Source organism: Clarias gariepinus, chromosome 16, assembly GCF_024256425.1.
Source record: "Clarias gariepinus isolate MV-2021 ecotype Netherlands chromosome 16, CGAR_prim_01v2, whole genome shotgun sequence".
Lineage (NCBI taxonomy): Eukaryota > Metazoa > Chordata > Actinopteri > Siluriformes > Clariidae > Clarias > Clarias gariepinus.
In genome coordinates, this window is record NC_071115.1 from 26163945 (window position 1) to 26175955 (window position 12011).

General features: G+C 40.3%; 1 protein-coding gene across 5 annotated transcripts in view; it reads left to right on the forward strand.

Annotated features, from left to right (window-relative positions):
- Positions 1–309: 309 nt before the first annotated feature.
- Positions 310–12011, forward strand: part of LOC128544406 (uncharacterized) — a 90091-nt gene continuing 78389 nt past the window's right edge. For all 5 annotated transcript variants that reach the window (XM_053514463.1, XM_053514465.1, XM_053514464.1 and 2 more), the window contains exons 1-2: positions 310–591; positions 1210–1452. In XM_053514463.1, coding sequence (XP_053370438.1) covers positions 342–591; positions 1210–1452 — 493 coding nt within the window. In that variant the 5' untranslated portion in view covers positions 310–341. The remainder of the gene's footprint in view (positions 592–1209; positions 1453–12011) is intronic.

Sequence of the window (12011 nt, forward strand, 5' to 3'; positions counted from 1 at the left end):
AGGTTACACGTGTGTTGTTAAACAGTCATGGAGAGAATTACTGAGTTTTAAAGACATTCAGTTTGTACTCGGATTTCGCCCTGTCTGTACTTTGGCGGTGGAAGACTGACCCGGAAGTGTGAGTCACGTGGTCTGTTCGTTGTTCGCTATATCTCTCGGAATGTTGGTGAGATTTTCACCCTTTAGGGACTCAAAATGTTATAATATCAGTGTGTAATAATATTAAGAATGTTCCTGATTTTTTGTTCTCTGCAGGTTTGCTGTTTCAGGATCCTGTTGTCTGTAGATTTACTGAGAGTAATCAGTGTTATGTGGCTCTGGGACAACAACTGCACCTGCAAATGCCTCTGGAGGATGGGTTTAACCTACGGTTCACTGACAAGACATTTACCAACCGTGTCATTATAAAATATAGAAAAACCCAAAGTAACCCACCAACACCAAATATCCCAGGATGGCAGTTTGTTAATGATAATAAAACTCTGATACTAACCAGTGCAGAGAGGAGAGACTCTGGAACATACAATTTATCCACAATTGATGCTAACGGGACTGATAAAGGTGTTTATTCTCTCCAGCTGAACATTGAAGGTAGGACCACACACCCTCTAATCACATCACACAGCACACTACAACATTTACAAGTCACTTCATTACAATATAACCAGTCTTACACACTACAATCCCTCTTAAACATATTTTCTTTAATATTTGATTTTTTAATCTTTAAATAGTTACATTTATTTATGTAAATGAGGCTTCATCCAATTAAATATGAACAAATGCAGAATTAAAAATAGCCTTTGGATAATGTTAAGCTAAAATCTGTTGTCTTTAAAGAAGCTCTCAGAATAATATGTTAACTAATAAATGAACATGTAACATTTACTGTCTGTATTTCATCTATAAACTGAGATTTGTGGTTTTAGATATAGTGTAAATAGAAAAAGCACATCTTGATAAACAGTTTAAAAATACAATCTGTTGTGTTTCTCTCATGAATCGAGGTTCCACTGTATTAAAATTATTTATTACCCCCAACACACTCACACACACACACACACACACACACACACACACACACACACACACGATCATTAGGTTACCATGCTTCTGGTTTCTTGTCGATTTTTGGTTTGATAATGTGTTTTTTTTTTGGTTTTGTTTTTTGTAGTAATTTATCCTGAGGTATTTATCTCTAATCCACAGCTCAGGTGTCCTCAGTGAAAGTGTCTTACAGCTGCCTGTCACCTGGAGTCATAAAAGTGTTCTGTTCTGCTGATGGAGACAACCTCCACTTCAACTGGACTTCTGATTTTAACACAGTCTCTCAACTGGAGAACAGGAACAGCACTCTTATACTGAATAACGTCCATCACAGAAATGTCACCTGCTCTGTAGAAAATCATATCAGCCGTGATCACATTACCACTGAAGTCTACTCATGTCCTGGTGAGTCTGTCTTTTATAATAATACTTTAAAAAGCAAAAAAAAAAAAAAAAAAACAATGCAGCGATGTGTGACCTCACAAACATAAACATTCAAATACATTTTAACGTCCTACTGAGTGACTTAATAAAAATAAGAAAGTTAAGTCTCTAAACACAGTAGCTAGACCTAGAAATAGTAGCAGTGTCAGTTACTCAATATCAGCTTCATCACTCATTAATAATCTCTACTAAAATTGCGACTAGAGTAACAAAACATCCTGCTTGTGTAGTTAGTATTATTGTTTGCACCAGATTCTGATATTTTGCTATTGATTTACTCACTCATCTTCTATAACGCTTCATCCTGCATACAGGGTCGCGGGGACCTGGAGCCTATCCCAGGAGACTTGGGGCACGAGGCAGGGTACACCCTGGACAGGGTGCCAATCCATCACAGGGCAGACACACATACACTATGGGAAATTTGGGAACGCAAATAGCCTAACCTGCATATTTTTGGACTGTGGGAGAAAACCAGAGTACCCAGAGGAAACCCACAAAGCACGTGGAGAACACGTGCAAATTCCATGCACACAGAGACTGGGACTGGGAATTGAGCCTGGCCGGGAATCGAACCCGGACCCTGGAGGTCCAAAGCCACAGTGCTAACCACTACACCACCTTAGTTGATTTTGTTTCTCAAAACAGTAAACCAATGTAAATCATCATGTTAGCATGTTTTCTTGTGCTTAGTGGGTTTCTTCTGTGTAGTCCTGTTTTCTCCCACAGTCCAAAGACATGTAGGCTGATTGCTATTTTCCAAATTGTCCAGTAAGTGTGTGCTTGATTGCAAAAGATCAACGCCTCCATCCAGGGTGTACCCCGCCTAGTGCCCCGAGCCTCCTTGGGTAGGCTCCCAGCCTTCTGTGATCCTGTGCAGGATAAGCTTCATGAGTGAGAGTCAGTATCACTAAATAGGCAGTTAATAAATGGATCATGTAGAGTAGGGGTGGCCTACACTGATTCTCGAGAGCTGCAGCCCTGCAATACTAACTGCTAATTACCTGGATTAGGTGTGTTCAGTTCATAGACTTCTAAAAGTTAGACCGAGCATGTCGGCTACTCGGATTGGCTTTTGCAGTGCACGCCATTTGGCGCCATGTTGGTTGTTGCCAGACGGTGAGAGAGAGGCTGCGAGTGCCCTCTGAACCTTGCATAAATGGCCTCAGAGAAGCATCTGTGTCACCTTTAGAATGTGCACTATGTAGATAAAAGGTGGAGTTTATTGCATTTACAAAGTTCCAGCAGATATTTGGCTTTCTGCTTATGCTACAGATGTGGCCATTAAGACTGCGCGTGTTTTCCCGCGAGATGCCGCAATTTAGCGTGCGACGTGCCGCGACTTGCCGTAAGCAACATTCGGGAATTTAAATAAATGTGTTGTGCTTCACTGAATATCCGCCAGATGGCGCATGGAAGGACTTTATCTAAAAGCCGGACCAAGTACTGTACAACGAAGAACTGTGTATAATTACTTCGCCTAAAACAATATTGTGTTGAAGCAAACATGAATTTTATTTTGTTTTACAACAGATATGTCATGATGAATGTGTGTATACAGTGGTTAATCAATCGGAATGTAGGTCCTACCGTCACGGCGCTCGGCGGTACCGTTTGGCTTTGTGCGTTTGCTGGCTTTTACCGTTGAGTGGCGCTATATAACTACAGGCTGACGCCTCATGCCTTAGTTCATTCTCTGCTGGATTAATGAGACACAGAGTTTTAGAACTGCACGTAGTAGCGGATAAAATCAAGTAAAACATTGTAGTTAAACAAATTTATAATCACAGAACTAAAATGACGATACAAATGTAGAATTTAAATTAAATTAAATCTTAAAATAAATGTTAACACAGTGAGCCTTTAAATTTTATCACGTGTAATTAGAAAAGACGCGTGTAGGGTTTTGTGTCGTCTTATATCTTGTGTTCTTTAAATTTATAGTAGATTTATTAACTAAAATAAATGACCATAAAAATGATAACATTGTCAGGACGTTCTACTGCGTCAGCTGATGTTGGTCATTTAGCCCCGCTTGTGTTTGTGCATTATTATAAGGATGAAATGCAGTAGACTGTTATGATCTGTAACGGATTCGACCCATGTTTCACGGGCGGCACCATAAAGCACGGACACGAGGCGAGGTCTTACGGGAAAAGGGTAATTTATTTAGGTAAAATGGGAAAGGAAAGTGTTGAAGGAGGGAGAAAGGAAAGAAAGGGATAAAGATTGTGCATGTGCAGTTCCGGGGGCTGTGCCACACTGGCATGCGGGCACACAGCTGACGATAAGTGTTGGTGCGAGTGGCAGAACTGAGCACGCGGAGGCAGCGCTCCTGCACGCTCCCTCGTGACGGCGCTTCTCCCGCTGTCGATGGCCGGCGCGAGTTCTCGCTGACGCAAAAACCTAACCACACTTTTCCTCTTCGGCAGCGGGGCTGCGAGGGCGGGCACGGTGCGGGAGTGTAGATGCCGCGGGAGCTCGCGCAGCTCTTTCTCGCGCTGTCCTCAGCGCAGAGATCAAAGGGCGGAATTCTAGTGCCCTTGTTTAAAGCGCCTGGGCCGCGTCACATCTCCCCACTGACATGCTTCTTTTATATTCTCCATTACATCACGTACTTCCCAGACCTCAGACAAACCTCCGCGCCTTGCTTTTATAATGCGGAGCAAGCCCGAGATCATATTAACGTTAATTATCACCAGCCGGCACAAATAGGCGGCTCCCGTCCCTTTGCCGCCTATTCAGGGAGCCTACGGAGTGAGGGAGTAGTTATAGTAGATTTGGGCGTACACCCATCACACGCGCACGCCGTGGCAGATCATCATAATTGTCCTAAACTTGTATTTCATAAGGTTTTCCGAGCGGTGGTACAGCGCAACGGGGGTCATTATTTACTATTAAACATTAAACGAATTTACAAAACTTAATGCGTGCGATTAAGCGCTGATTCTACGTAGGAAAGTAAAGAAGAGGATCCTGATGCTCAACATTCCGGAGACCAAACCCCATTTAAATTAAATTAACAAATATTGCATGTAAATAACAATAGCCCACGTTTAAAAAAGCATTTTTATTTAGATTATAAAAAAATAATCCTGCATCTGTTTTAGGTGTTCCAGCTGCCACTGTTCTAAAATTCAAATTAAATTAAATCTTATTAGGATCAAATTTAAGCACAATAAATGTTAACACAGTGAGCCTTTAGATTTTATCACTTGTAATTAGAAAAAAAAAGCGTGTATGGATTTGTGTCATCTTATTTTTTTGTGTTCTTTAAATTTATAGTAGATTTATTAACTGAAATAAATGACCATAAAATTAAAACAGTCTGGACGTTCTACTGCGTCCGCAGATGTCGGTCTTTCAGCCCCGCTTGTGTTTTTGCGTTATTATAAGAATGAAATGCAGTAGACTGTTATGATTTGTAACGGGTTCGACCCATGTTACTCAAACAACTCAGTTCAGGTGTAAGTAAATGGATAGAAAGTAAATGTCTGTGCTGTTTGGGGGAGGGACGTGCTAATGATTTGGTCGGCTCTGTGTGTGTGTGTGTGTGTGTGTGTGAGAGAGAGGGGTGTCGCGGTCGTTTTCAGTGAAACAAAGGCTCAGCTGAAAAATGTTAGGCACATCAGTCACTTAACCCCCAATAAAAGGTATTTGAGTGTTATAATAGTTGTAATATAACAGATGCGCACTGAATACTAAACCTAAACCAGGCACGGAGATTAATGAACCAAGATAGCCCCCATACCTGTTTAAAAAAAGAATACCAAAGAATATTATTGTGTATAGACTGATTAAAAACAATGCAATTTATGCTATCATAAGGAAAATAACAAGTTCTTCCATTCCAATGATTAAAAAAGGTAACAATGTCAACTTTAGAATCTAGAATCCAGGAGATTAAAATTACACAAATTATAATCACTGAAAGTCAGCCTCAGATTCAAGAGGTTTTTAAAGTGGGGAGAAGTGCATTTCAGTTCCTCTGAATGTATAGGTGAGAACAGCCGATTCACACCTGGGGAGGGTGAATAATTTGTATTTGAATGTTGTCTGGCATTGTAAAGCACTATAGTGACACTAAAAGAACAACCCAGGATTAATAGGAATTCTTATACTGCATAAACATTATTTAGCACAAAAAAATTCCTCGCGCTCGGGAAAACTATGCGTGCGGTTGAGCGCTGGTTAGACTATAGGAAATTCAATCGGAGCGTTTTTATTTAGACTATTAAAAAAATAACCTGCGTCTATTTTTAGGCGTGCCAGCTGCCACTTTTTAGTTAGAAGTTTTCAATACAAAGCTTATAATGCCCACATGACATGACGGAATAAGGCACGGCTGGTGATGATTGGGCTTTGTTGGGTTACAGTGGATTTTACTACGCGGTGTGAGTGCAATGGCCATTCGTCCGCTCGCGCTGACTCTGCTCTCCGCGGATGGCCAGACCGCCCCCCTCCCTCCTCTCGCTCCTTTGAAGTCCGTGGGGCGCGTTCCATTTGCCCTGCTTGCATGCCGTACTTCCGCGTTGTTGCACGCGCGCTGCATACACAGCGCGTAGTAAAATCCACTTTAACCCAACAAACCCCGAGTATTTTATAGCGCGGGGTGCAAGCCCAGGCAACGATAGCAACGATAGCTCACCAGTCATGTGTAATTCTGCGGTCCCGCTGCTTCGCATGTCTGAAGGGGAGGCCGCCTAACTAGTGAGCGAGGAGCGATATCGATTTGGGCGCACGCCGTGACAGGCTGAAAAAACTATGTCAGATTAATGTGCAAAAACTATATAATAAAACTATATAAGACTACATGCCTTTATAAGACTCAACTTTTATTTAAGCGCACTCACAATAACGAAAAAACGTTGTGATTTTGTAAGTGTTGTGATTTTGTAAGTGTTGTAAGCTGCGCTGCTCTGTATTGTTTTTGGTGAACTTGAGCGCGTCAGAAAATGAACGCAAACGTTTTTTTAAATGGTCAGAGTCAGTCTGCTTGCTGTTTTCCCGACGCGTTCATATTCATTAGTCTACTTCTGCCGATGCGCTCTGGAAAACTTCATGCATGCGGCTGAGCGCTGATTAAAACTATGGAGTAAATTAAAGAGGAGAATCACGATGCCGAATCGAAGTCCTGAGCCCAAACCTCATTTAAATTAAATTAACAAATATTATAAGTAAAAAAACAATAGCCCATGTTTAGGAACCGTTTATAAATTCTTTCCGACATGAGTTGGCCCGGTGTTATGCGCAGAGCGCCGGGAGATTTCCTGAAGCTCCGAAATCACTGGGCATGTTTTCTAAATAGCCGCTATCTTTAATAACTGATGGAGGTTTTGAGCTGTATACACACGCATTCCTGCCTAAACAACTCTTAAAACTACACCTGTAACACAATAAACAGTAATATTTCAAACATTCTGCAGGCTGATATTTGGAGAAAGGAAAGAATAATGAATAAACCAGTTGTTGGGTCAAAATAACGCAACCAGGTGTTCATTTGTAAACTACATCTCATATGATCCAACATGAGCAACCCAACAATGTGTTTAAAGTACCTGAAATAATCCAGAACTTAAATAACAATAAACCGATACAGAGATACGCTGTATAACGGTCAATGTTGTATTTACGGCAACGAGCGAAAATGTCACTTTGCGCCACCTGGCGGCCATTTTACGAATTACTTTGAAATGCAACTAATTTATTTAGGCCGCTGACGTTTTTACGCGGCGGTGAGCGCGACGGTAATAACCATTCCAATTGATCAACTACTGTATGTGCTTCATATTATTTTCACAATGATGAAATGAGATGCCCAAATTCGTGCTTTAAAAGTTTATTATATATTTTTTGTAATGTTTTAACAGGGACAAAACAGTGAAAAACATGGCAATGCCTTGGTTTAAATGGTGTTGAAATTAATTTAATTTCCTGATAGTAGGCTATCTGATAGTGTTAACTATGCGAATGTCCTGATTCGTGAATATGCCAACATATCTTATTTAAAACGTAAAAATGTGTCGACATCATCAGAAGACATGAATAAACAATATATATATATATATATCATAGTAAGTAAATATTATTTTATGAACACAAAGTTCTTCTGGCTTTTTATAATAATCATCATATTTGCTGTTTGTGTCATTTAATAATTATTTCATCCATTATTTAACCACGGCTGGAAATAATAGCTGGAATGTGATGTGATTGTGAATTCATGACTGAAATAAAGCTGTTTGTCTTTTGTAAAGTACTTTCACTTTACAAAAGGCAGCGTTTTTATCAAAAGGTTGATAAACGTGTGTTGTACAGTATATACACCGCGACAGCGCGCGCAGTTACTCACTTCTCACCTTTCATGTAGGTCTGCTCGGACTAATTCGTTTTAAACCCCTCAAAACTGCGTGTATATACAGCTCAAAACCTCCATCAGTTATTAAAGATAGCATCTATTTAGAAAAAATGCCCCAGTGATTTCGGAGCTTCAGGAAATCTCCTGGCGCTCTGCGCATAACACCGGGCCAACTCATGTCGCAAAGAATTTATAAACGGTTTCTAAACGTGGGCTATTGTTTTTTTTTTTTTTTTTACTTATAATATTTGTTAATTTAATCTAAATAAGGTTTGGGCTCAGGACTTCGATTTGGCATCGTGATTCTCCTCTTTAATTTACTCCATAGTTTTATCAGCGCTCAGCCGCATGCATAAAGTTTTCCAGAGCGCACCGGCAGAAGTAGAGAATGCACAGCAAGCAGACTGACTCTGACCATTTAAAAAAACGTTTTGCGTTTATTTTCTGACGCGCTCAAGTTCAAGAGTCCTCATCTGTTACATTTTTGAGGACAATAGTTTTTTTCAGCCTGTCACGGCGTGCGCCCAAATCAATATCGCTCCTCGCTCACTAGTTAGGCGGCCTCCCCTTCAGATATGCGAAGCAGCGGGGCCGCGGAATTAGGCACGAATGGTAATAGTTAAAATATTAACAAGGGGCATGTTTGATGTCATGTAGGCATTATAAGATTTGTACTGAAAACTTCTAACTTCTAAGTGGCAGCTGGCACGCCTAAAAATAGACGCAGGTTAATTTTTTTATAGTCTAAATAAAAATCCTCCTCTTTAGTGCCTCCTATTCCTATTAATCCTAAATTGTTGTTCTCTTAGTGTCACTGCGCTTTACAATGCCAGACAACATTCAAATGCAAATTATTCACTCTCCCCAAGTGTGAATCAGCTGTTCTCACCTATACATTCAGAGAAACTGTAATGGACCTCTCCACACTTTAAAAACCTCTTGAATCTGAGGCTCTTCTGAAGACTTTCAGTAATTAAGGCCTCTTTTTAATTTTGTGTAAATTTTATCTTCTGGATTCTAGATTCCAAAGTTGACATTGTTACTGTTTTTAATCCTTGGAATGGAAGAAATTGATATTTTCCTTATGAAAGCATAAATTGCATTGTTTTTACAAACTATTAATTCCACCTACACAAATGTGACATATATGCAAAGGAAAAAATTAGGAAGGGGCAAATACTTTTTCATGGCACTGCACATGTAGTCAGGATCCGCGGTAACATAAACACGCGCTCTTTGTCGGTGGCGCACTTGCGCATCCATATGCGTAGAAAGGAGATGCATGGTATTATGGTTTCCATCATTTTTTTTTAAATATACATCAAAAAAAAAAAAATATACATATATTTGCGTACTGACTGGGCTGGCCCACATTGGCCAGCGGGCCACCGGGAAAACTCCCGGTGCTCCACATGGCCAGTCCGCCACTGCTCCTCTTTACTTTTCCACTGTATGTAGAATCAGCGCTTAACCATAAAGTTCAATTCATTTCAATTCAATTTTATTTATATAGCGCTTTTAACAATGGTCATTGTCTCAAAGCAGCTTCACAAAGATGAAAGAAATTCATAAAAAAAAAAAAAAAAAAAAAAATTAAAAAATAATTATAATAATAATAATTTGTGTATGTGTGAGAAAAATGTGTCTAGATAATAACGAGATGAATGAATGGCAAGGAAAAACTCCCTGAGATGGCAATAGGAAGAAACCTTGAGAGGAACCAGACTCAACAGGGAACCCATCCTCATTTGGGTGAGAACAGATAGAGATGATATAACACCATGTGTGTTATGCAGCTGAAAGTACAGTACAATATAACAGAAATTCTTTAAATTAACATGAAGTTCAGTTCAACATAGGGATGAGTCAGTAGATGCAGAGGGCAGATGGGATCTGGATCACTGGGAGCACAGGAGCAGGATGTGTAGCTCCAACCATAATAAGGCAGAATTCAGCTGGAGCTGGTCCTTCTCTGGATGCCTCAGGATCCTCACAGGGTTGGCCTTTGTCTACTGAAGCTGGTACAATCTCCAGATGCCTCGGGATGGGTAGAAAAGTACAGAACAGATGGAGAGAATTAGCGTAGTTGCCATTCAGGATAGATGTACTGGAGTATGAGGTTATGGGATGAGTCATGCGTATGCCAGATTAAAGAGATGCGTCTTGAGTCTACTTTTAAACTGGGAAACTGTGTCTGAGACCCGAACACTGTCTGGAAGGCTATTCCAAAGTTTTGGAGCTAAATATGAAAAGGCCCTACCCCCCTTTGTAGATTTTGAAATTCTGGGAATTACAAGAAGTCCGGAGTTTTGTGATCTTAAGGAGCGTGGTGGATTATAGCGTTTTAGAAGACTGGTTAGGTATGTGGGAGCTAAACCATTTAAAGCCTTGTATGTAAGTAATACTATTTTGTAATTAATTCTAAACTGAACAGGTAGCCAGTGCAGGGATGATAATATTGGGGTTATATGATCATATTTTCTGGATCTAGTGAGAACCCTGGCGGCTGCATTTTGGACTAACTGAAGCTTGTTTATTGAGGATGCAGGACAACCACCTAGTAATGCATTACAATAGTCCAGTCTGGAGGTCATGAATGCATAAACTAGCTTTTCTGCATCAGATACGGATAGGATACTCCTAAGTTTGGCGATATTTCTAAGATGGAAAAAGGCTGTTTTTGTGATATTGGAAATATGATTTTCAAAGGACAAGTTACTGTCTAATATTACGCCCAGGTCTTTTACTGTTGAGCTGGTAGTAACGGTACATCCTTCTAAACGAAGGCTGAATTGTGAAAGCTGTTGTGTGCTGGTTTTTGGGCCGATGAGTAATATCTCTGTCTTGTCTGAGTTTAGTAAGAGAAATTTATTGGTCATCCAATCTTTTATGTCCTGGACACACTCGGTTAATCTAGACAATTTAGGTATTTCTTCTGGTTTTGTTGAGATATATAATTGGGTATCATCAGCATAACAATGGAAACTAATCCCATGTCTTCTAATGATGTTACCCAAGGGAAGCATGTATATTAAGAACAGCAGAGGTCCTAAAACTGACCCTTGTGGGACCCCATATTTCACTGGCATTACACCAGACAGTTCTCCATTTACAGATCTGGCCTTAAAAAACGCACGTTTTCGGAAAAGGGATCCCACGACTTGCCGCGAGTGCGCGCGGCAAGCTGTGAAAATGCCCTTCAATACCTGTAGGGGGCAGTCGTGTTTCAGTCTAAAGTATTGTGTGTCTACTGAAGCCGAAAAATGTTATGTCTCTTAGGCGCCCATTGACGGCAAGCGACAGAGCTCATAAACGTGTCAAGCTCAAACTGATATGTATTTATTCTTCATTTTCATTCAGAATTATTATTATTATTAGTAGTAGTAGTTCTCCAAATTTATTATTATTATTATTATTATTATTATTATTGTAACGCACCCGCGCGTGTGCAAAAGGACTACAAAGATGTATGACGTTAGCCTATATTTACGCGCTCTCAACGCAGACGGGTACTGGTGGCTCAGTGGTAGGTGATTCGCCCGCCATGCGGGAGACCCGGATTCGATTCCCAGTCAGTGCTCAAAATGCCGGTGCTATTCGCTAAAATACCATGATATAGCCATTACATTATTAACTTATGCTTCAGTACTAAATGCATGTTTGCAATTGAGAATTTTTTTTCTTAAGCTATGAAACACATTAGCACTCACCACACAGTTGCTGTAATTTAATGATTATCATAAGCAAAAAGTGTAAAACAAAGGATTCACATTTATTACATTTTCACCCAGAGCGGGATTCGAACCAGGGTCTGGACGATTTTATAGGATATACGGATATTATTTAAGCAACGCCACACCACGTGGAAAGCGGCAAAAATGCTTCAATTTCATTGGCTGTTACTGAGTGTCAGCTATTCACGACTGGCCCCCCGCGGAACACAGAATCCCCGGGCTTCGACTGCGCTTTCTCCATTCGTTATTACAGGGGCGGACTGGGACCAAAAAGTGGCCCTGGACTTCCTGGCCCACAGCAGCCCACACCATAATACATTGGCTCATTAATGTGGAGATACATTTTTAACACCAGTTATTAGTATAAAAATATAACACAATACAGAAATCAATGCTATTTAAACATGTTATTTGAAGTATCACTGAAC